The sequence below is a fragment of the Lissotriton helveticus genome, chromosome 1_1 (genome assembly GCF_964261635.1).
Source record: "Lissotriton helveticus chromosome 1_1, aLisHel1.1, whole genome shotgun sequence".
NCBI lineage: Eukaryota > Metazoa > Chordata > Amphibia > Caudata > Salamandridae > Lissotriton > Lissotriton helveticus.
Window position 1 is genome coordinate 1,678,169,807 of NC_136057.1, and position 22,123 is coordinate 1,678,191,929.

The 22,123-nt window shown below is 42.7% G+C and overlaps 1 protein-coding gene across 2 annotated transcripts in view; it reads right to left on the minus strand.

Moving 5' to 3' along the window:
* ARHGEF25 (Rho guanine nucleotide exchange factor 25) overlaps positions 1-22,123 on the minus strand; it is an 896,541-nt gene that overhangs the window by 44,803 nt on the left and 829,615 nt on the right. For both annotated transcript variants that reach the window (XM_078688964.1, XM_078688966.1), the window contains one exon: positions 767-922. In XM_078688964.1, coding sequence (XP_078545090.1) covers positions 767-922 — 156 coding nt within the window. The remainder of the gene's footprint in view (positions 1-766; positions 923-22,123) is intronic.

Sequence of the window (22,123 nt, forward strand, 5' to 3'; positions counted from 1 at the left end):
GATTTGTAGATACTTGCGCTGATGCCTCAAGTAAAAGATACAGGGCCTCATTTATGAGAAATTACGCATCGCTGCTTGAAAGCAGCGATGCGTCACTTCTCAGAGCACACTTCTTGCGACATACCTGATGCGTCATATTTAATGTATGACGCATCATGTCGCAAGGAGTTATAGATACGTCAGTATTTCTGACGTATCTGTAAGCACAAAAGAGACGCATTGCTGGAGTGTGTCAGAAAAGTGACGCAACTCCAGCAATGCGTCCTTTCACATGGGGCAAGCCCCATGTGAAAGGGCCTGCGTCAGTCTTACACCTGCTGTGAGGCAGGCGCAAGATTTTGACGCAACGGCGTCCTAGAAGTGATGCAGTGAAATCTCATAGATCTCACTGCGTCACTTCTACGAGGCTTTTTACAGGGGAACGCCCCTCCTGCATACATTATACCTGACGCAGGTATAATGTAGCGCAGGGGCTTACAAAGTGACGCATCTGCTTAGACGCGTCACTTTGTAAATAGTGCGCAACAGGAGGCATGTTTTACGCCGCCGATGCGTCACAAAAAGCAACGCATCGGAAGCGCAAGACTGACGCAAGACCTCATAAATGAGGCCCACAGTACCCAAAAAACCAGCGGGTAAAAATAGAGTACATTTGCATCAAGACACAGAGGATCCTACACTAGGGTTGTAGGATTAATTTGAGGCATTTGTACACATTTTCTAATGCAAGCTGGGGTAACAAGAATGAACCCTTTCCTCTACTTACCCTTCGTGAAGAATCACACTGGGAAACCCCATTAGTGATCGTCCCGGACGTGGTACCCATGGATTCAGCGAAGTCCAGACTAATGTGTGAGGGCGATGGCGCACTGGTGCTTGGAATGATGACGTTTCTCAATCCTCGGGCCTGCAGCGAGTGGTTCTTGAGGAACGAAACACAAAGTCAACTCAGAAGCCCGTGAAGTAGTGAAAAACAATTAAAATGTAATGTTTGTATTGCCAAATAATATCTCAAGGTTGGGGCACCTGCAAAAAAATCTTGCATTCTGAATATTTTGAGACAAATTACTAAATGGCAACTGCAATTTTAGAATGCACAAAACACCAATAAGTCTGAATGTTGACAGAGAACAAATACAAGCTTTGAATGATGGCTGAGCATAGTGGAATGTTGGCATGGGGAAGAGACACACTGACATTTTAGCAATTGGCTAAAAATAATTGCAAGTTTAGAGTGCTGGCAGAAAACAAATGCACATTTAGAATAATGACAAACAGGTACAAGATATAATATTTAGCAGAAAACAGCTACAAGCGTGGAATGCTAGCAGATAAAAATGATCTTTTAAAAATGTTTTAAATTGTGAGTAGGCACTCTTGTTAGAGAGCAACTATAATATTAAAATGCTAACATAGAAAAAGTATAAACTTGGAAGGGTACCATTGAATAGTAATCCGTTGTAAGGTTAGAATGTTAACAGAAAGCAACTGGTAACTTTAGAATGTTTGTACAAAATAATTGAAAGTTTAAAGCGAACAATAGTAAGTTTAGGATTTTGGCTGATGATCAATTCAGCCTTAAAATGCTAGGGGAGGAGACTTGGTCGATGATGATAATATGTTTCGAATACAGGCAAAAAGAATTGTAATAATTGAATGTCACATGCGAACAAAAACGATCCTAAAATCGCCTAAGGGGACAATTTCATCCTTAGAATGTTGTCCAGGAACACCTGGAATCTTAGAATGTTCATACAGGGCAAACACTGAGGGGCCTATTAGCAAGAAATAGCGATATTTATCGCTAAACGGGGTTAGCGACTTTTTTTTTATCGCTGGCTATCACTGGATATTTTAGCGGAGAAAACATGCTATTAGCAAAGTTTTTCTCCATTGTGCTAAAATATCCAGCGATAGCGGCGAAATGCGAGAATATCGCTGGAAATCCTGCGATATTCTCTCATTAACGCCAATGGGGGCTTAATCTGATAATCCACCCCCATTGACTATACAGGTAAGTCAACTTTTTAGCAGGCGTTAGTTTATAGAGATAATCGCACTTAGCGCGATTATTTTTATCGCTTCGCCTGCCTTGCTAACAGGTGAAAGCTTGGGTACGCCCACTTTGCATGTCATTAGCGATAAATATCGCTGAAATGCAAAGCGGGCCCCAAACCTGTAGCTATCGCCTAAAAGCTGTCGCTAACTGCTGTTAGCGACAGCTTGCTAATAGGGCAATAAAAATATCACTGCTTTTGCGGGGAAAAGTCCAGCTAAAACGGCAATATTGCCCTTGCTAATATGCCCCCTAATTACCTTGTTGGCAGGTGGCGCTACACCACTTGCTTGTGCCCACCCATCCATCGCCCAATGCTGCCTAACACCGCCCACTGCAATCCGAGCTTTGGGTCACCGTTAGGTTTTGCGACACGCAAATTGCGATTTCTAGCTACTTGCAATGTGTGAGTTGCAAAACCTGATGTACAACAGTGTCTCCGACACTGTTTGTGATTCCCAAATGGGTCATAAGGGACCTGCTTCATTGATATTCATGAGGCAGGTTGCAATTTGCGACCCATTGGTATTGGCTGGCACTCACAGGGATGGTGGCCTGCTGGAAGCAGTTTAAAAAAAAAAAAAGCCAGTTTCCGTTAGAAATGGGATACGGTAAGTAAGTAAGTAAGTAAACTTTATTGTTTAGTTAATTAAAACCATAACAAATATCCTTACAGTTAGTATTCAATATCAAAAGAGAAGGTAAAATTCATCAAATACAGTTTAAAACAGAGGTTAAAGATAAAATGATGGTCTTATTAAATCTAGAGGTGACCAATTACTTTCAAGCGTTGTTCTAAGGCCATCAAAAACATTATCAGCTAGCAGTTAAAAGGAGAAAAAGTTAATAATAATAATAATAATAAGAAATGGGATACATTTCAGGAAAAAATTGAAAAGTTTTCTTTTAATTTTTTTACAGTGGCCATTGGTCCGTGGGACCACTGCCAGCTCTGACAAAATGTTGGCACCCCATTCACAAAAGGGAACGGGTCCCTTGGGGACCCCTTCCCATTTGCGTATGGCTTACCACAAACTTGAAATTGGTGGTAATCTGCAAGTGTTTTGCAGCTGCATTGTGGGTCGGAAAACATTCATACATACCAGTGCGACACACTATTAGGAAGGGACGCCCTTTACATGCCCCTTCCCAATAGCAAGAAAAATAACAAAGAAGATGAGTCCCTACCCCTCAATAACCGATTTGCATGTCTAAGCTCTTTTCAAGAGGATGATTTGTCTTGGTTGTCTAGAGTGGATTAGGTAGCAGGATCACCAGGTAACATGGATGCTTTCTCCTGGAATGCACATGGTGTAAAACGGTTAGTAAAGGTAGCAGGTCTCAGGTGTGGGACAAGAATGATATTGTTTACAGGAGACATGGTGGGCTAGTGAAGTTCTGAACCGTAAATAAAAACATAAATAAATAAATATAGAAACAATGCAATTAAAGTTGGCTCAAGATGTCTATCTGAGGCCTTTGATTTCTATGAAATGTGCCAAAGAGGCTAGGTTAATTAATACTAGCTATTACAGGGTGTAGGTGTGTCTGGTAAATTTGTATAAAGGTATACCGATTCCACTGATAAATTAATTGTGATGATTGCCTATGTGAACCACGGCACTGTTAGTGTCCTTCCCTTGTTGTGGTTGATGAAAATCAGATGGAAATCCTTGAAGCATGTAAGATTCTGCAGACAATATTCCCTAACTGAGCCCAAAAGACAAAGGCACAGTTGCTTCTACTGTGTTTAGCTAAGGTTAGTATTATATGTCTAAGCAGCTGCTTCTGGGGGAATACCCTGCGGCACACACCTTTATAAGAGAAAAGCATAAGTGTTCAATAGATTATATATTTATCCAAATTTGGGGGCTTATTTACAAGAGACCTGCACTGCTGGAGTGTCACTTTTCTGACGCTCGGGTGGCGCAGTCCTCTTAATCGTATCTATGAGGCGGTGAAAAGCCACCCTGCATGGCTTTGCATGGCCACATAGATATGGAGTAAGGCAGGCAGCGCAAAGTGCTGCGTTTCCTTACTCTGCATCAAGGAGGTGTTGCAGGGGGTGTTCCCACGCAATACCCATGGAATTTGACACTGCCCGCAGATTTACAAAATCATGTAAAGCGGGGGCAGGTCAAAACCTTACTCTCCCTAGAACAGGTGTAACAAAGAATTTTTTTTTCATTTCTCCACGTTTTTTCCTCTTTCCATGTGTGCTGCATTCTGCAGCACACATACTATAAGGAAAATGTCTCTCTGGATTGTTTTTGTGCTGGAAGGTGTCCCTCCCTGGACAAAAACAATCCTGCCAACATTGCAGCCACCTTTGCATCATGGTGCAAGGGGGCCTGTGTTGGTGCTAGGCACTAAATTGTGCACCAGCTGAAAAGACAGGAATGCACTGTATCTCGTAAATACGGTGCATTCCTACCCTTTCAAATTGGCATGTGGCATTGCAGCAAAAAAGCTTTCAGGCACTGCCTTACGCCAATTTTTTCGTAAATGAGGCCCTTGGACCTTTGAGCTGTGCAACAGTTTTATAGTGTTGAAAATCTGTAGGAGTGACCATTGGAAGCTAAAACCAGAACTTCACTTTAACTTTCACCTAAGGCAAACTGTGATCCCCTTAGAAACTTTCTTCCCCAAACACTCAACAACACGGATAGATAAGTATGTCGAAATGTTGACCTAGTATCAAGCTACCCAGGTATCCAATATTAAAGTGAAAAATTATGAGGATATTTTGACGTGGTACAAACAGGTTATATCTGAGGTGGTAAATTGTTTGTAACCTATGGTCAAAAAAGTCCACGAAGGGAGACTCCATCTGTGGCGAAAAAGGAATATTGGATACAGATATAGGTAAAGAAAAATGTATATGACAGAGCAAATTGGGCTGAAATTATAGGAGTGTTAGCGGCAAAAGATATGAAACAATTCTGAAAGTTAGTACATGCGGGTTGTAAGAAAGCTTACCCCATGAAGAAGTGCTTTGGTTCGTCCTAATACGTTTTTGGTAAGCTATATGAAGGCAAATTCTCTGAAAAGGATAATATCTTACCCGAATTTTACGAGGGCAGCAGGCCCGGATTATTTACCTGTAGTTATTTTAAAATCAAATTGTGACTGGCGAGCAAACTATTTTTCAAGGGTGTTTGTTTTAGCAATTGAAACCGGAACTTTTCCAGATAGCTGGAAAGGAGATAAAGCCCATTCTTAAGAAAAACAATCCATCTGACCCAAATAATTATTAACTAATTAGTGTGTTAGATGTTGGGGCCAAACTTTTTTCCAAAGCTATCCTCCTGTTTATCAATGGCTAGAGTAATGACCTAATCCCCATTGAACAGAGTAGTTTTAAAGAGGGCCATTCGACAATTGACCACTGTTTCAGTCTGTGGGCAATGTTGAAGAAGACTATAGAAACCACACGTAACCTTTTCTTTTGCTTTGTAGATTTTCACTCTGCCTTTAATTTAGTCAATTGAAAATTTTTGTCAGCTAAATGAAGAAATATGGCAATCCATAACTGTCTTCTGGCTATCATAGAAGATTTCCATCAGGAAAATTGGACAGTGGCAGAACTGGACATGAACGGGCCTCTATCAAGGACGATTCCTATTGAAAAAGGCGCGAGGCATGGGTGCGTGTTGGCACTAACTTTATTTGCATGTTTTGTGCCTCCTATGTGCGGACAACCTGTCAATTGCTGATTTGACGCAGGTGGGTCTTCAACAGATACTTGACATTTCGAGCAACTATTGTGTGGCAAAGGACTTAGCTGTCAATATGTAAAAACTAACATTGTGATATTTGGGAGGAAGTCCAAGCCTTTCACTTGGTTATTTGGGGATAGAATAGTGGAAGAAGCTAACTCATCAAAGTTCCCAGGCAAGACATTTTAATGAAAAATTAACGTGGAATTATTGCCTGGAAGCCATGAATATTTGGCTAGATTGACAACAGGGAGCCTAGAGATGTTTAAAAAAGAGTTTGGAGAGCCTTCCTTGAATCCGTTACAAACAGCTTACAGGGCAATGGTCTCCCCGCAATGTTGTTTAGACAGGGCAGAAATATTATACCTGAGTGCAAACTTTTATTGGGGTAAGACCGAAGGAAAATGCCTAAAACAATTACTCGGGCTCCTGAAAGGTGTAATGGCACAGTAAGTATGAACCTAGCCAGCAGTCTTGGAATTTTGTGGCACGGGAATTAAGTTTACGTTTCAGGTATAAACGTTTAAGTGCTAATGGACAAAACATTTCTGCCCTGTGTGCTACGGAAATTTGCAATAGTGAGTTGCATTGGGGAAAAAATGCAAAAGCCCAAATGCTGCGAATAGCAGAGAGTTTGAATATTGCAGATTTTAAGGTGGAGGAACCCCTGCTCTTTTCAAAAAAAGAACTAAACGAAATTTGTGTGCGGGAGTCCAGATTTGCAGGCTTTGATTATAGGGTCACAAAAAGATCCACTTGTTATTTGTTTGAATCGTGGCAGGCAAACTCAGCTTACCCCTACCAATTGGAGTTACCCAATCAATTCACATGTGGATTACGCAGTGAGAATCTTAATGACCATTTATTAATTGACTGTTTACATCTTTATAGGTGAGATGCTTCATTTTAAACCTGATCTTTGTGCAATTTGGCATACCGCTCAGAAGAGAAGCATATCGACTGCTGTATAGCTTGGAATCTTTTGATGTTCCAGGTGCCCTGTGAAGATTTTTAAAGGAAGTCCTTTGTTAATGGTATTGCATGTTCTATATCAATTTTAATGTGGTTTGCTTGTATTTCTTTTTGTAGTGTACATATGTAGTTTTAGAGACTATAGTCTAAATAAATGATTCCTTTTCTCTCTCTCTCACTTGTTGGCAGAAGACAGGAACAAGTTTAAAATGGTGAGAAAATAATGACAAGTATAGTGTTGCAAAAGAACAACAACTTAGGCTTGGGGCAGTGCACATCTTAGTCCCCGATTACAAGTTGAAAGGAGTGGTATTCCCTGGTGGGATACTGCTGCGCTCAATTAGAAATGGCCTCGCTGGGGCTGTGTTTACAAATAAGGCACACTACCTTGGTCTGCTTCGAGACAAAGCTTTAAATGGGTGCACCAGGTGCAGGCCTGACCAGTGTATCCTATCACAGATAATGCACTGCCCCAAGGGTAACTGTGAACTTGCACCTGCTATAGGGGCAGCACATAAGTGGACGGTTGAGTGACTGGTTGAAGCAGATGATCCATCTTTCACAGTGCAGGTGGCCCCCAGCTAGAATAAGTGACAAAGATCCCCCTGCAGGCGGGGTCGCTGAGTGACTGTGCCCACGGACAGGGGGAATGTATGTGGTGTCCATGGGAATTCTCTTACTCCCCTTACAGGAGTCCCCCTGGTGTAATGCATAGACTGTGTGCCATCTCTTTGTGGCGCAAAGCGAGTTAAATTCCTGAGGTCTCTTTGCATCTGCATCCATAATTTGACACATACACATTGGCAGAGTGTTTCCCTCATAAGCTTGGGGTCCCGGTCCCATGCCAATAATAAGATTTCATGTTACTTTATTTGTTTCTAACAGGTCCGAAGAGCCTCAAAGGTATCTGGATGTTTGAGTCTAACCGCATCAATCTCTGTGTTAGAATTGTTATTTATATGGGTGCATGTGTTTTGCCCGACTGTTCAGAATTTGTACATCCATGTAGGAGCTGTATTTAGATTAGGCCTTCCTCTGACTGGCCCTGACAAAAGCCAATTACCCAGATGGGCATTTTTTTTTTATAATTCAGGACTTTAGGCATTAATAAATCACATAAATACTCTTTTGTTTTTAACCTTACAGATGTTAATAATTATAAGAATACGATTGCTTCCATACTATTCCCAGGTAATTTTAAACAATTTTGCCCATCTGGGTTTAAACAATCACTTCTGTCCGATCCAAAAAGACCTTCAGATACTATATTCAAAGGCATCTTTTTGATCACAGAAAGGATTTCCAAAAAGTTCTTCTCGTTTGGAGCCCGTTGGGTATTGTGCCCATCATCCTTTCTGGAGCACGACCCGATGTTGAAGCATGCCAACTAGATGGGTTTGGACCTATGTATCCTTGATAAGGAGACTCTTTGATTTTCAAATGGAATTATTTTCCTTAGCGAATACTATACAAAATACCAAACCTTTTGTTTAGGTCTATTTTTCTGGTACGACGTGTGACAGACCATTACATTCTTCTGTCTCTCTTGTTTTGAATATGTGATCTCCATTAATTTCATCTTCACTGATTAAAATAGCAAGCCCTTCTATAGATAAAACTGTGGTGGAAGAGAAAAATACAAATCAACGAAAACTATGTAGAAAGATTCCTTAAGAACGCCTGTACTATTTGGCGATCTGCTTTAGACTAAGACTTGAGACAATACTGTCTACTGAAGGTGTGAAGAGACCACCTAGTGGCAGCTTTGCAGGTCTCAAAAATGAATAGATTCCTGGTAAAGCCACCAGTGTAGCCACTTACCCTTTAATAGAATGGGGTTGTGGTTTGCCAGATAAAGTTTTATTTGTTTTTGGCAACAAAGTAGAATTCAAGAAACAATCCATCTGGACAGGGATTTGTGGACGTGGCTATACCTATACACAATGTGCCATAATTAACGAACAACTTTTAGGATTACCGTAAGCCCTTAGCTTGTTCTAGATAGAATTTTTGAACTCATCTTAAGTCAAGTTTATGCAGTTACCTTTCTGCTGGAGAAGAGGAGTTCAGAAAGAACACTTGTGAGGTAATGCTTTGGTTTACATGAAAATCCGAGACTATTTAAAATAGGAATTTTGCATGAGTCCTAATGACCACCCTCTTGCTATGGAATATTAAACATGTTTCATGGGAATATATAGCTTGAATCTAGCTGACCCTGCATATGTTAGAAGGAAGCCTTATGAACTGGTTCAAATTGTTCACCCAGGAGATATGAAAGGACATTATTTATCTTCCACGGGGTAGAAGGCCTCCGTACTGAGGGAGAAACTTCTTTAATACCCTACAGGAAGTATCTGACTTCTGGGATCTTGAATAAAGAGGTTTCTGAACAACATTTCTAAGGTTGTAATGGTCAACATGTGAACTTTAAGCAAAGAGAACTGTAAACCTGATCTAGCCAAATGAAGAAGATATGGTAGTAAGGCTTAGTCTTGACAGGTAGTAGGATAAAAGCTATTCAGAGAACACCAGATGCAATTTTCTTAGATTTGAAATAGCAGGAAGCTGTTGTGGAATAGACAGTTAGCTTCTCTCAAAATGTCCATATAATCTTCTGGGAAGTGCAAGCGTCCATATTGGATGAATTCAGCAGCCTGTCAGACAAACTCAAAGATGACACATTGGGATGCAGCACCCCTACCCCGAAATAGTGCAGAAGGTCCAGTTTGCAGAGCAATCTCATGTATGGTCATCCTGACAGGTGAAGGAGGAGCGTAAACTACCACTGACCAGACCCCTCTGGTGCAAAAAGAATCCTTCTGATTCTTGAGTGACAGGTTGATGATTACTGCTGGTATTAGAGGTCTCTGTTCTTGCAATCTAATTCGGGGACACCCCAGTCATAGAAGAGGTCTAGAAAAACAGAATTGCTTTAGACCCACTTGTGATTAACCTGTATTGTTCTGCTTCGGTTTTAGCTGCCAAGGAAAAGGATCTCGATCTCGTACTTTCCTGCTTATTCTGGTAATGCATGACTGTTGTATTGTCTGTCTTGACAAACAGGAAGCTTGTCCTGAAAGAAGAGAGGAAGATTTTCATGGCTAGATGCACAGCCCTCAATTCCAGCAGACCGATGTAATACAACCACTTGAGGACCCCATTCTGATCAGCGGATGATCCATATACGTGCCCCAACATGTGAGCGAGGCAACGGTCACTATTGTCTTGGTTGGAATGTCTTGATGGAAGTTCATTTCACACAAAAGGTTCTCCAGATGACACCATCACACAAGTGAATGGCAGCATAGAGAGAAAATTTGTCTTCAAATTTGCCTCAGAAGTGGCACCACTGGTCTTTTAGGCATTGTTGTGGTGGTCTCGTATAGAGACAGGTATGTGAAGTAGGAAGTTGCAGGATAGCATAAGGCTAAGAGAGATATCATTTACCTTGTTGTCAGATGTATTGTCTTCAGAAGATTATGACATTTTAGAAAGACAGATAAAACCCTGTAGGAAATTTACCTTTTCTGCAGGGTCACCCCAGATTTGTTGCCTTTTGTTGGACCCTATATTTTTACAGGTAAAGAACTCTGTGCAGTTTACCCCTGCCAACCAATGATGAAGTGTATGTGTTCCCCGTTTTAACATGGTGTAATGTGCATACACCTGATTGCCATATCTAACTTACCTGTAATTCTCAGTATATGGTACAAAGGGTACCCAGGGCCTGTAAATTAAATATCTCTAGTGGTCTGCAGCACAAAATGTGCCATCCACTACAGTGACATTGCAAACATGACTGAAAGCCTACCATTCGTAGCCCGCCTGTTTTAGTTTTAAGCTGCAAAGTCAACCTGTCAAACTAATTCTTTTAATTTGTCAAAACCATCCTTTTAAATACTTATGTCATCAGTATGTAGGCCTTGTGGTATTTAAAAGCAGGACATGTATGCATTTAATGTTAACCAATTACGGGATCTTTTACACCATTATTTAGGGTGTGCCCAAGAGTTATTGCCTGCCAGGCATTTATTTATAAAGTTTTATATAGCGCGAACTTGATCCCGGAGGATATCAGAGCGCTTTACAATTTGAGGCAAAGGTAAGATAGAGTGAGGGCGATTGGGTGTATGTTGAGTAAAAAGAGGGTGAGTGAGTGCGCAGTTTGAAGCAAAGCATCTGGTATTGTGTATAAATGTTGCATCGCCAGGCACTTCAAAAGACTCCTGGACTTGTGGAATACCAGAAGAGCACTGAACCTGCTGTCTTAGACCTGAGAAGAGCCTAGAAGACTGGACCTGCGCTCTCTCTTGTACCCAAGAAAAGAAGAGGATTCCAAGTGTCATATGGCTGACCTCCTGTTAACGCTAAAGGGGCACAACAAGTAACAATAGGCTTTTTCCTGCAGCTGCTCAGTTGACCAGTGACAACTGGACATACACTGGCCTCTTCTGCTTGTCCTCTGCCTGATACTCTATGCTCTATGAGTCACTATTGACATTGATACTCACTGTTTTGGAGGAGGGGGGAGGTGAGCAGGCCCCCATTGTAGCCGCCACCGCCAGGAGTCAACTTGTGCAGTCCACAGCGCCGCCACCCCGGGACTACATCTCCCGGCAGCCTTAGCGGCGGCGCTGCTTCCTGACACCACCACGGAAGCGCCAGGAGGCGCCTAAAAGCAGCGCTCTGCTCGGCGGAGCGCGGGGGACATTGATACTCACTGTTTTGGAGGAGGGAGGAGGCGAGCAGGCCCCCATTGTAGCCGCCACCGCCAGGAGTCAACTTGTGCAGTCCACAGCGCCGCCGCCCCGGGACTACATCTCCCGGCAGCCTTAGCGGCGGCGCTGCTTCCTGACACCACCACGGAAGCTCCAGGAGGCGCCTAAAAGCAGCGCTCTGCTCCGGGACGCCAGGCGAAGCCCGGGCAAAGGGCGGGCCCTCTGTGGCCCTCAGAGGACCCGAGGAGAACGGGACGGGCCACCCCACTTGGCCCCATCGAAGGAGGAGGTACAGAGACTCTAAATCTTTCTATCTTTTCCGCTTTGAATTGCCTATTATCGTTTCCGGATTTCTGCTGTCCAATAATTATGTCCATCTGGGAGGAGCTGAATGCCCTGTGTGGCACAAACTATTTACCGGTGGTATAAACCCCCCCTATAGTGGGCAGAGACACTGACCAAATAAACTGCACTCCCCAGGATGTACCTGATAGAGCAAGCTTCGCATCGCGACTTGCTCGAGTCATGAACCTCGCCCGTGTGTAATCAATTAATAAAATTTGTTCGTCTTACTAATCTTTTATTTTTATATTCGAACGAAGTAGATGAAGCTTGCACATGTATTTCTAATACAACTAATCCATGTCCTTAAAACATGGCCGCCGCTTGGAAAATTGCTTCTGCGCATGCGTCAGTCACACTCACGTGACCTGACGTAGTTATAAGTTTGGTGGGAAAGGGTGCGCATGCGTAATACACAGCTTTCGTGAATAACGTGGTGATGCTCTTTTGTTTGTGTATATGTTGCTAATGTTTAAACTGCATAGTATATTTTTATAATGATAAGTTTAAAGTACAAAACCAATGTTGTGTTTTTCATGCATTCACTTCTATGTTTTAATTTGTTTTCGCTTACTTTTCATGTATCCTCGACTCGGAGGGGTGCTGGGCTGGGGAGTCCATCTTGGAGGGTATTTCTGCGCAGAATCACTAGAGGCTGCCACGGCATTGAACTCAGGCCAAAGAAGGTTGATGCCAGAGCCACCCTGGGAAAGAGCACCTTCACCCAGCAAAAGCATCATGATTATGTTCTATTGTATCGAAATGTATTCTTTCCATTGTATTCTCTGCGACTTCTCGTGGGAACCCCAATCTCGCTAGGCGGTACCCAGAGATGCAAAGTAAGCCTCCAAATAGTCTATTCTGATTGGTGTGTTACCCAGACCCTACCTTAGGACCAATCCAAATTGAGGGATTCTGACACTTTGCAACATTGGGGGGTGGTACACCGTCCCAAAACAGTATATCTACCCTGGGTTCACCTAGGGAAATTGTCCGACTTCTCTGGTTTAGATGACCTGTCACTGACCCAACGCACTCAATAGGTGACTGAAGATACAGAGAGCTGCGGAGCACTCTGTCCGAAATTTGACCATAGACTAAGGTTTTACTAAACCATAAAGTGCTGGCGGAGCACTTTGCTGGGAGTTCCCTGACCCAATCGGGGTCTTGATCGATAGCTGCAGAGAGGGTGGAGCGCAGGCGTTGCTTCCGAACTGCGGGTGCTGGTCCTGTCCTGAGGGTCCTGTCCTGAGGGTCCTGTCCTGATTCCTAATCTGAGGGTTTCCTGTCCTGTCCTGGGTGTCCATTCTGCACCTGCTGTCCATTTGAGGGGTATCCTTCCTTGAGGGTTTCCTGTCCTTAACTGACCCGTGGCCAGGGTTTGGTTTCCACACCAGTCTAGGTAAATATTCCTCTGAAAACTCTGAATCTTGCACCTTTCTAAATTTCCTGTCTTTTGCTTCAATAAAGACATACCTTTGCATATGTTATTTTTCCATGTTTTTCGCAACCATTGAATCATAAAGTTATTCGCTTCGGTTTCATAACGTGTGCATATGTTACCTTACCTGTTAGAAATTATATTCTGCATTGCAGTTTGTCACTTTCTCATATGGTCTAGAACCTCCTTACTTAAATTGTCTAAAGAACTTTTGCCTTGATGCATAGCGTGTCTCTCTCCATAGACTCTCCTATAGTTATATAAATGTCCCGAACTCCTGTCTCATTTTTCTCTGAGATAATTCTAGAATACTAGTCCTAATCAAAGCCTATCCCATTTTAGTGATTCATCTTAAACGCTCTAATTCCTGATCCTTCATTTTGAATGTGTCCTGGTTCCATTAGTTTATAAATGGTTGCACTGACTTATTTGCTATTTAGCTATGTACTTTCTGTTATTCTAATTATCGATTGCTTAATTACTGTGAATTTGATGATTTCTGAATTTTACTAAATTAGATAAAGATTTTAAAACTTCCAGTTGTCCGTGGTCATTTACAAAGAGAATTTGAATGTTATTTGTTGGGTTTGTATTTTGCTGCCTTTCTTTTTACAGCTAGCTCCCTGATCCATTGTGGTCATAGGTACCCGCATCGGTGGATGGTAAGTCGGGTGCGCTGAAGAATAACGAAAGGAACTCACAAATATTTGATAGCAGACCGTGAGGTCATCCGATCAATGTATATGGTGATTTGAAATATATGGGCCCGAAGCCGGAAGTGGCGAAATTATTGGTCGGGTGACCCCCGCGCTCTATCAGTATTTTCTGGTAGCAGAGGATGGTTAGGGAATAGTTAAAGGTTAGGTAGGACTAGTTAAGCTAAGTCAAGTCGGTAGCTGCTAGTATATTGATGCTGCTACAAGAGCGGCCGTTTCGAGGAACTGATCACTCTCTTGAAATGTGTTGCTTTCGAAATTTATGAATTGTTTGAAAATTGTTTTTCTTGTTCTTATATTGTTATATGTATTAATCCATGCGTATGTAAAACGTTTTGTTAAGTGTTGTCGGAACTCCCCGGGGAATTGAAAAGCGAGTGGTGAATAGAATCCATTTGCTTGAGGTCGCAGGCTCAAGGAAAGTTAGGTGCAGGTTAGGCAGAACCGGAAGCACTAACTAGGGCTTTTTCTGAATACATGTGTGAATAAATGTTAGTAACGAGGTTCATTGGCAAAATTCCCATAGTGGCGTAACCTAATAAGGGTCACATCGGAAGAGTAGCAGGTTCTTCGGAGCTTGGGTGAAAGCAAAGGGGTCTGCTGGGAAACCTTAGACTCGTATATATCCCGGAAAGAGTGGATGGGTCTAGGGAAGTAACAGGTTCACTGATGCTAGAGTGAAGGGTAGGCGGAAGAGATCTACCCGTAGTGTGTGAAAAGTAAATGGAAGTAGTTTACTTGCAGTAAAACAACTCTTTTCTGTCTAGACACTTGAGCACTGTGGCGAATGTGTATTCGTCGTAAAATAACCAAGTATTAAGCACTTTAGAAAGAAAGAAAGTTTCCGTTACCTTGTGAAGAGAGGGAGTCAGTCGCGAAGTGTCTCTGACGTCACTCCGAGCCGCGCTGGGATTGGTAGATACAGCGGGCGGGTAGCGGGGCTGGAATTGTGAAGGAGGGGTGAGCGCCGAAGCGTGAGAACTGTCTCGCGAAAAGGCCGCGCACCCATTGGCCGAAAATTGTTTGAACTCGTGCAACCCATTGGTCGCACGGAATTGCAAGACGCATTCTGATTGGAGGTAATTTTGTAAACAAAGTTAAGCGTAGAAATCGTATGTGGCACTCGTATACTCCAGAGACTAGACCCGATCCAAGAAACCTAGGGTTTGAAAGGGATCAGTGGAAGGCTAATAGATACGGCATTATGTATGGAAGTAAGCGAAAATTGTCCCTTGTAAATAAGGTAAAGAATTACTTCAAAAAGGACAAGCCGATCAAAACTAGAGAGGGCATTGTTATTCCACCACCAAATACTCCCGCCTCTTTCATGATGTTCGACAGAGGGTACAATACATGTGTGTGGTTAGAAAATTGGGCGAAATACACACAAGATGACGGAATAATGGCCTTTCCGTTAGAAGGTACCTTTAATGGTAGGATCCTATTCAATTTGAGAACCCGAATGAATGAATTACATCCCAGACCGAGACTAACGCAGTATGAGGCATTAGAGGAATGGGAGATTGAGGCTTTCCAAAGGGAAAAGCCCCGAATGGATAAAGGGCTGACAAAGTATTACCCAAAACTGAAACAAGAAACCAGAGACAAAAAGATGAAACAATGGAGACAGAGCATGATTGTTGAGGGACTGTTTCCCATGATGCCAGCAGAAGATCCTCCTGGGGGGGGGGAAAGGACAGAGAAATCCAAGCACTGGGGGCCCCTGGGAGAATCAGATGACGAATTGTTAGATGACATATGCATGAGAAGTCCGCCTCCTTATAATGAGGGACACCGACCTTCGAGTGCAGGAGATATTCCCCGGAGACCCCTACAAAGGGAGGAGGTCAGGTCCGCAAGTGTAGGAGGGGATTATCTAATTCCTCCTTATACTGAGAATCTAGGACCCGTAGAAACCAGAAGTATTTACCCCAGGAGACCCGTGGGTGGGGAGACGGGATATTCACGTGAAGGAGATTTTTGCTCTCGTCCCCCTTACGGAGGTGAGGTGAGGTCCTTAAGTTCAGGAATGCCGTTATTACAGCCCCGGGAGGAGGAAGATCCGAGAATCCTAAGCACAGGAAGTTTGTTTCAGAAACCTAATTATGGTGGAGGGCCGAGTGAGACACATCCCACTGCCCCGAGTTATGCTCCTATTCTGGCCCCGCAGGTGTTACATGACAAATCTTTGGACAGGTTATTAGAAGAGAAAGAGCGAGAAGCGCTAGGAAATCAGAGAGCTGAAATAATACGGAAAATGTCACAGCTAAATGCAAGTCCTGAAGCCTTGACGATCCCAGTAACGATCGGACCGGTGGTTCCGTTGTACGGGGACCGTCAAGGAAGTCCGAAAACTCCAGTAATTACTCCTGTCATTGCACCGACCAGACCAGAACCATTAATTGTAGATGACCAGACAAGTGAGTGTGAGTCGGAGGTCTCGCTGCTAGATCTGCCCGTTAGAAATACAGGAAAAAGGATCCAGAAAAGACATAATCCTTTTAACGCAAGGGAAATTCAAATGGAATCGATCTCAGGTACTAAGAGTGTCACCTTGGTGACTCCTGAAGAAATCGAAAGATGGAGTCAAGAATTTGAAAAACAAGCGTCCCCAACGAAACCTTTAGATCTCTATAAGCTGAGAATAGAAATAGAGGAATTGATGGCAGGAAACGTAGGATTAGACAGATTAAATACCTACTCCGAAGACGAAATGCTGTTTATCTGCAAGAGTCTCACCCGAAATACCCGAGTACTTCATGAAAAACTGACTGACACTTATCCCCCGAAAAAATCCTTCCTCAAGCTAACATACTGTCCCGGGGCTCAACCAGTAAAAGGAACCATGATGAGGCTAATAACGATCAAATGTGCTGTAGCCCCTCATTATCCCCCTCCAACCCAACTTTATTAATGACGGATAAGGCTGGGACTAGAACAAATGACTCTGTGTCGCCCCTCCAATTGACCCTACTGGCTCAAATCGAGCGATTGTTAAACTCTGCATTATTACCTCTGGTCACTAAAATCAACGATCTGGGGGACAGGTTGTCCAGTATTGAAAAAACAGTAAAAAGGATTTATCCATTACCTGAAAATACTGCTATACCTATATGTCCTACTCTCTCTACCAACCTCGAAAAGGCTAAGTCCGTTGCAAGCAGGAAAGTTCAAACTCTTGATTCCCCTCTTACCACACCCACTCCAAGTGGCCGCAATGTTACTTCTAATCCTGTATATGTCCCTCACACGGCTCCTAGAATTATTCAAGAAAGAAGGCATCAAATTAATCTACCCCCTGAAGCCACCCCATACGTGACTGTTCTCTCTGGGGTCCCTGCACTTAATCAGGGCAAACTTGAAACACACCAGGACTTGCTGAACAAAGCCATCTTTTGGCTCCAAAACAACAGACCGTTACCACCTGCTCTAGATGGCGGAATTTTGAGAGTCAGGAGGGTGGGGTGGCTAGGTATGTTGCCCAAAGATATTCCGGGGGACTTGATATTAATTAAATTCAAACACAGGAACATTGTCCCCTACCTACGATCTTCCCAGCCCAAAATTGGAGATGGTCCCATCTGTATCTGGGACTTGTATGACTTTTATCCTAGCCCCCAACCACTGAATTATAATACTTGGTGAAAGGGGACTGTGTGCACTTTGTGTTATTACTTTGATTAGTTGACTCGTTTTTAGTTTGTTTTAAATAGTCGGTTTTCTTTTAACTTTGTATTGAATTGTCGAGTTATTTATGTATGTATGTATTTCTTTCTGTTGCTTTTATGGTTTTAAACTTAAAAACCGAATAAAGCTTATTTGACCTTTGACCTTGAGTCACTATTTTATTTATTTATTTATTTATTTATTTATTTGAGGTTTTATAGAGCGCAAACGTGACCAGTTAGGGTATCAGAGCGCTTTACAGGGAGTACACGTTACGTGCAGGTTAGGCACAGGCAAAACACAAATATGGGTATTAGGGAATTAACTACATTAGAGCAAAAGCCAGAGTTATATGAGTTATATACAATAATCAGTGCAGATCCATAATCAGCAGAGCGACATGTCAGTGATACAATGAGAAGAACAGCAATTGTATAAGAGGGGAGATATGATAGCAAAAGACAGAGAGAACCAGCAGAACCTTTTGAAGGAGTGACAATTGGTACACAGAAAAAGGCCAAGCAGTACTGAAGATTATGCACAGAAACAAAAGCCATGACAAAAATTGGTATGCGTGACAACGTTATTGGAGGAACTTGCTCATTAGGAAGGTTTTAGCTTCCTTTTTTAAGATTGACAGAGAAGGTATTCTTCTGCTGGAGGATGGTAGCGAGTTCCAGATTCTTGGTGCAGCCCCAGCGAATGCTCTGTGGCTGAAGCACACTGTCTCTGGCGGACCAGGAGTTCCTGAATCTCCCAGATACCACGATTTTCTGGGCGATATATGCCGGGGAGTTCATGTACAAGGCCTTGCATGTGATACAGGCCAGTTTGAGCTGTATTTTGGCTTCAAAAGGAAGCCAGTTCAAGGCCTTCAGATGTGGTCAAATTTTTTAGAGCCAGATAAGAGTTTAGCTGCTGCGTTGAGGCAAGCTTTTAGAGGGGCCGTGGAATTCTTTGGTAGGCCAGCTAGGGTAGAGCAGCCGTATTCAGTTCTGGAGATAACCAACGCCTGAACTGCGGTTTTTAGGTCAGCGGTTTCAAGGAAGGGTTTTAGTTTTCTCAAGTAGCTCAGGTGGAGCCTGGCAGTTTTGGCCATCAAGTTGATGTGTTCACGCATATTCAGGTTGCTGTCCAAGGTTATACCGAGAGATTTGGCAGAATCCACTATGGTTGGTGTGCAGTTGAGTGCTGTGATCGAGTTATTCCATTCCAGGATGTCATTGGAGTTTTTAGGGGGGGGGGGAGATGAGAAGGATCTCAAGGATCGTTTTTTGGGCATTCAGTTGGAGCTGGTTGTTGGCGAGCCATTGAACAGTCAGTTTCAGGGCGTCATTCAGTTAGGTAATCTCCCCTAGAGAAGAGATTTTTATGTAAATCTGGGTATCATCGTGGTACATGACCACGCTAATATTTCCACCCTCCTTGGGGGTGATGCTTATCTGGTCCTCGGACGACCCTTCTGTCTGAATCCACTGTCTTGGTATCTCCTGTTTTAATTGTCTCATGCCCAGCAGCGACATGTATAGACACACTGAAAATGTTATGGAAAGTTTGATGGCCAGATTTGTTAGCATTTGTTGTCTGTCCTGTGAGAGAATGGCTTTGTTTTGAATTGTATCCAGGTTGGAACCTAGAAACATATTCTGCTTTGGAATAGTTGATGACTTCTGATGATTCACAGTGATACCTAGTTTGAGAACAATGTGATGCAACCTTTTCCAGCGTTGGACACTTGAAATGGTGGTGGGGGTTTTAGGAGCCAGTCGTTCAGGTAGCAGAAAAGCTGATGACCTTACTTTCTGAGAGTGGCTTCTACTGAGGCAAGAACAACTGCATAGGGAGGGGCGCCTTCGAGCCCCAAACCAATCGCACCGCTTAACTGCTCAATTTTGGCAGTTATTAGGATTTGGCAGGTCTAGGATAAGTCTCCATTCCTCTGCTTTCTTTTGAAAACAAACAGGAGTAAAAACCCATGCCTCTCTGGGAAAACGTAACTTTTTCGATTGCTGCCTTGGCAAGCATGATAAGGGCTTATTTTGAGTGTAAGTGAAGACGAGGGGGTGTGCTCCCCTTGGTGGATTGTTTGGAAGTCTCTCAAAAAACTCAAGGGTATGGTTGTAGGTGACAAGATCCAATACCCATATGTCTGAAGTTATTTTGTCTCCAATTATGGAGATAGTTGGTAATGTTCGCACACACTAAATGGTGAAGAAGTGGAGGTAGCTGGAACCTGATTGAGCTGACTGTTTATGACCAGTGTCTCGACTCTGCGTGAATTGCTTCCGCAGATGGCCTTCCTTTGTGTATGCCAGCGTGGGCAGTTGATGGTAGGGTTGTTGTTGGTAAGCAGCTCTGAACTGTGAGTGGAAGGGCTGATACTGTTGGGAGCACTGGTATCCTCCTCTGTAGGTCATAAAACCTCTTCCACTTGCCCCTTGAAAGGGCATCTTTCTGAATTGAAGAGTGCCAATGGATCTGGCCGTGACTGTGTCTGTCTTTATGGCCACCAGAGCATCATCTTTGTGCTTTCCAACTAGGGTTTCGCAATATGACAACAGGGTGGAATAATTCGGCTAGGGCAGATGTATGATGAAGGTGGTTTTAGGTCATTCTCCGCCTTAAAAGACGAGTTTGGGATACCCCAGAACTCATTTTTCAAGTACCTGCAAGTTAGGAATTATTTCTTACAAGGGGAGGGATTGTTTGCCCTCCCCCATACTTCAGATGCACTGCGGGCTATCTTCAATACCTCTGCTCAAGGTCAGATTGGGAAAGCTTACCAGAGCTTTATGCGTGTAACGGTGGATGACGGTTTGGCAATGGTAGCCAAAATTAATCATATGTTCGCAATTGGAATTAGTATGGAAGAGTTTTCTGATTCCTTGTCTACAATCAATTCTGCTGTTTCTTCGATTAATTTAAAGCTGCATCAACATCATATTATGTTAATGCTATATTACACCCCGCAGATAATCTCAAAATGGGCAACCTCCCAGGTTTCCTCGAAGTCATATTGCCCTAAGTGCAACATGTATGCTGCTGATCTTAGACACATGTTTGTTGTGTGTCCCCGCCTAACTACATTCTGGTTTGAGGTTGCTTTGGTGCTGAGCGGGTTATCAGGTACACTGATTCACTTAACGGAGAAAGAAATAGTTTTGGGGTCGGTCATCGATTCAGGCTGTTTATCTAAACCTCTAGCTTCAATCATTATTATTTCTGCACGGCTCTGCATTGCCAGGGCCTGGATTGAGGTAGCTAGTCCCAAGATTACTGACTTTTGGTTGGTACTAACAGGGGGTTTTGAAATGGAATTGGCGTTAGCAAAAGCTCAGGTCTACGGTCTAGGTTGAAATTTGGGAGGGTGTGGTCAAGTCTGCAATGGGATTAATTGCTGTTGTATGCCCAAAGTTTCTAGTATTATTAATAGATTTCATCTATTTTTTAATGCATTTTTATTTACATTTTAGCCTGGCCTGGACCAAGATTATTATTATTTATTTGAATGTCTGATATGACTCATGTCGATGTTCTAATGCTCAATAATTTGGGTTGTGTTTGTCGCTCCTATCGTTTTCTGAGCTATGTATGCTTTTTTGTTTATGCTATACCTGTGACTTAAAAAAATAAAAGATAATAAAAAAAATAAAAAAAAGAGTGCCAAGGGATCTGGCCGTGACTGTGTCTGTCTTGATGGCCACCAGAGCATCATCTATGTGCTTTCCAAATAGGGTTTCGCAATGGGACATTTTACACTCTTTTACCTTGTGCTGGGGATAGAGGCAGTAGAGACAGTCCTTATGTGGGTCATCCACATCTAGCCTTTTCTTTCCACATGTTTTGCAGGGCCTGAAAAGGCAGTTTTACTTCGATATTTCAGACATTGTCGCAGTAGTATTAATAATTTCCAAAACTGAGCATAGCTCAGGGAGGCTCCCTTCACACAACCAGCAGTAGAAAAAAACTGAGGGACTCAGCCTCTCTTAGGAGTGTTTTACACGGTGCTATGCCTGATTGGTTAAAGTTTGAAGTTTGGTCCTTTAAAAAGGACATAGATAGGCTATTAAAGGGATTGTCCATTGATAGTATAGCCTATGATAGTGATACATACTGGTTTATTATGCTACCATGGGACTCCCACTTTGACGACAAAGAATGATTCAAGCATGTGAATCTATGAACAATCCAATACTGGAGACCAATACAATTTCCTATATTGGGGTTCAGCGGTGGGTTCCAGGACTTGTGTTTTTCAGTACCACTCAGTGATTTAGAATAAAATAAAAAGTCCCTTTTGTAATTGGACATCAAAATTATTTTCTTATTTTTAAATTGCCTTATGATTTTGAATTGATCCTTTTTTGATTTTTCAAAAGTTTCATTGCTACCCTCCAACTTTGAACCTGTGATTTCTGAAAAACTTGACGTGGATTTGAGCAATATTGAGAGTCTCAGCATTACAGATCTGAGGAGGATGTAGAAGGAGA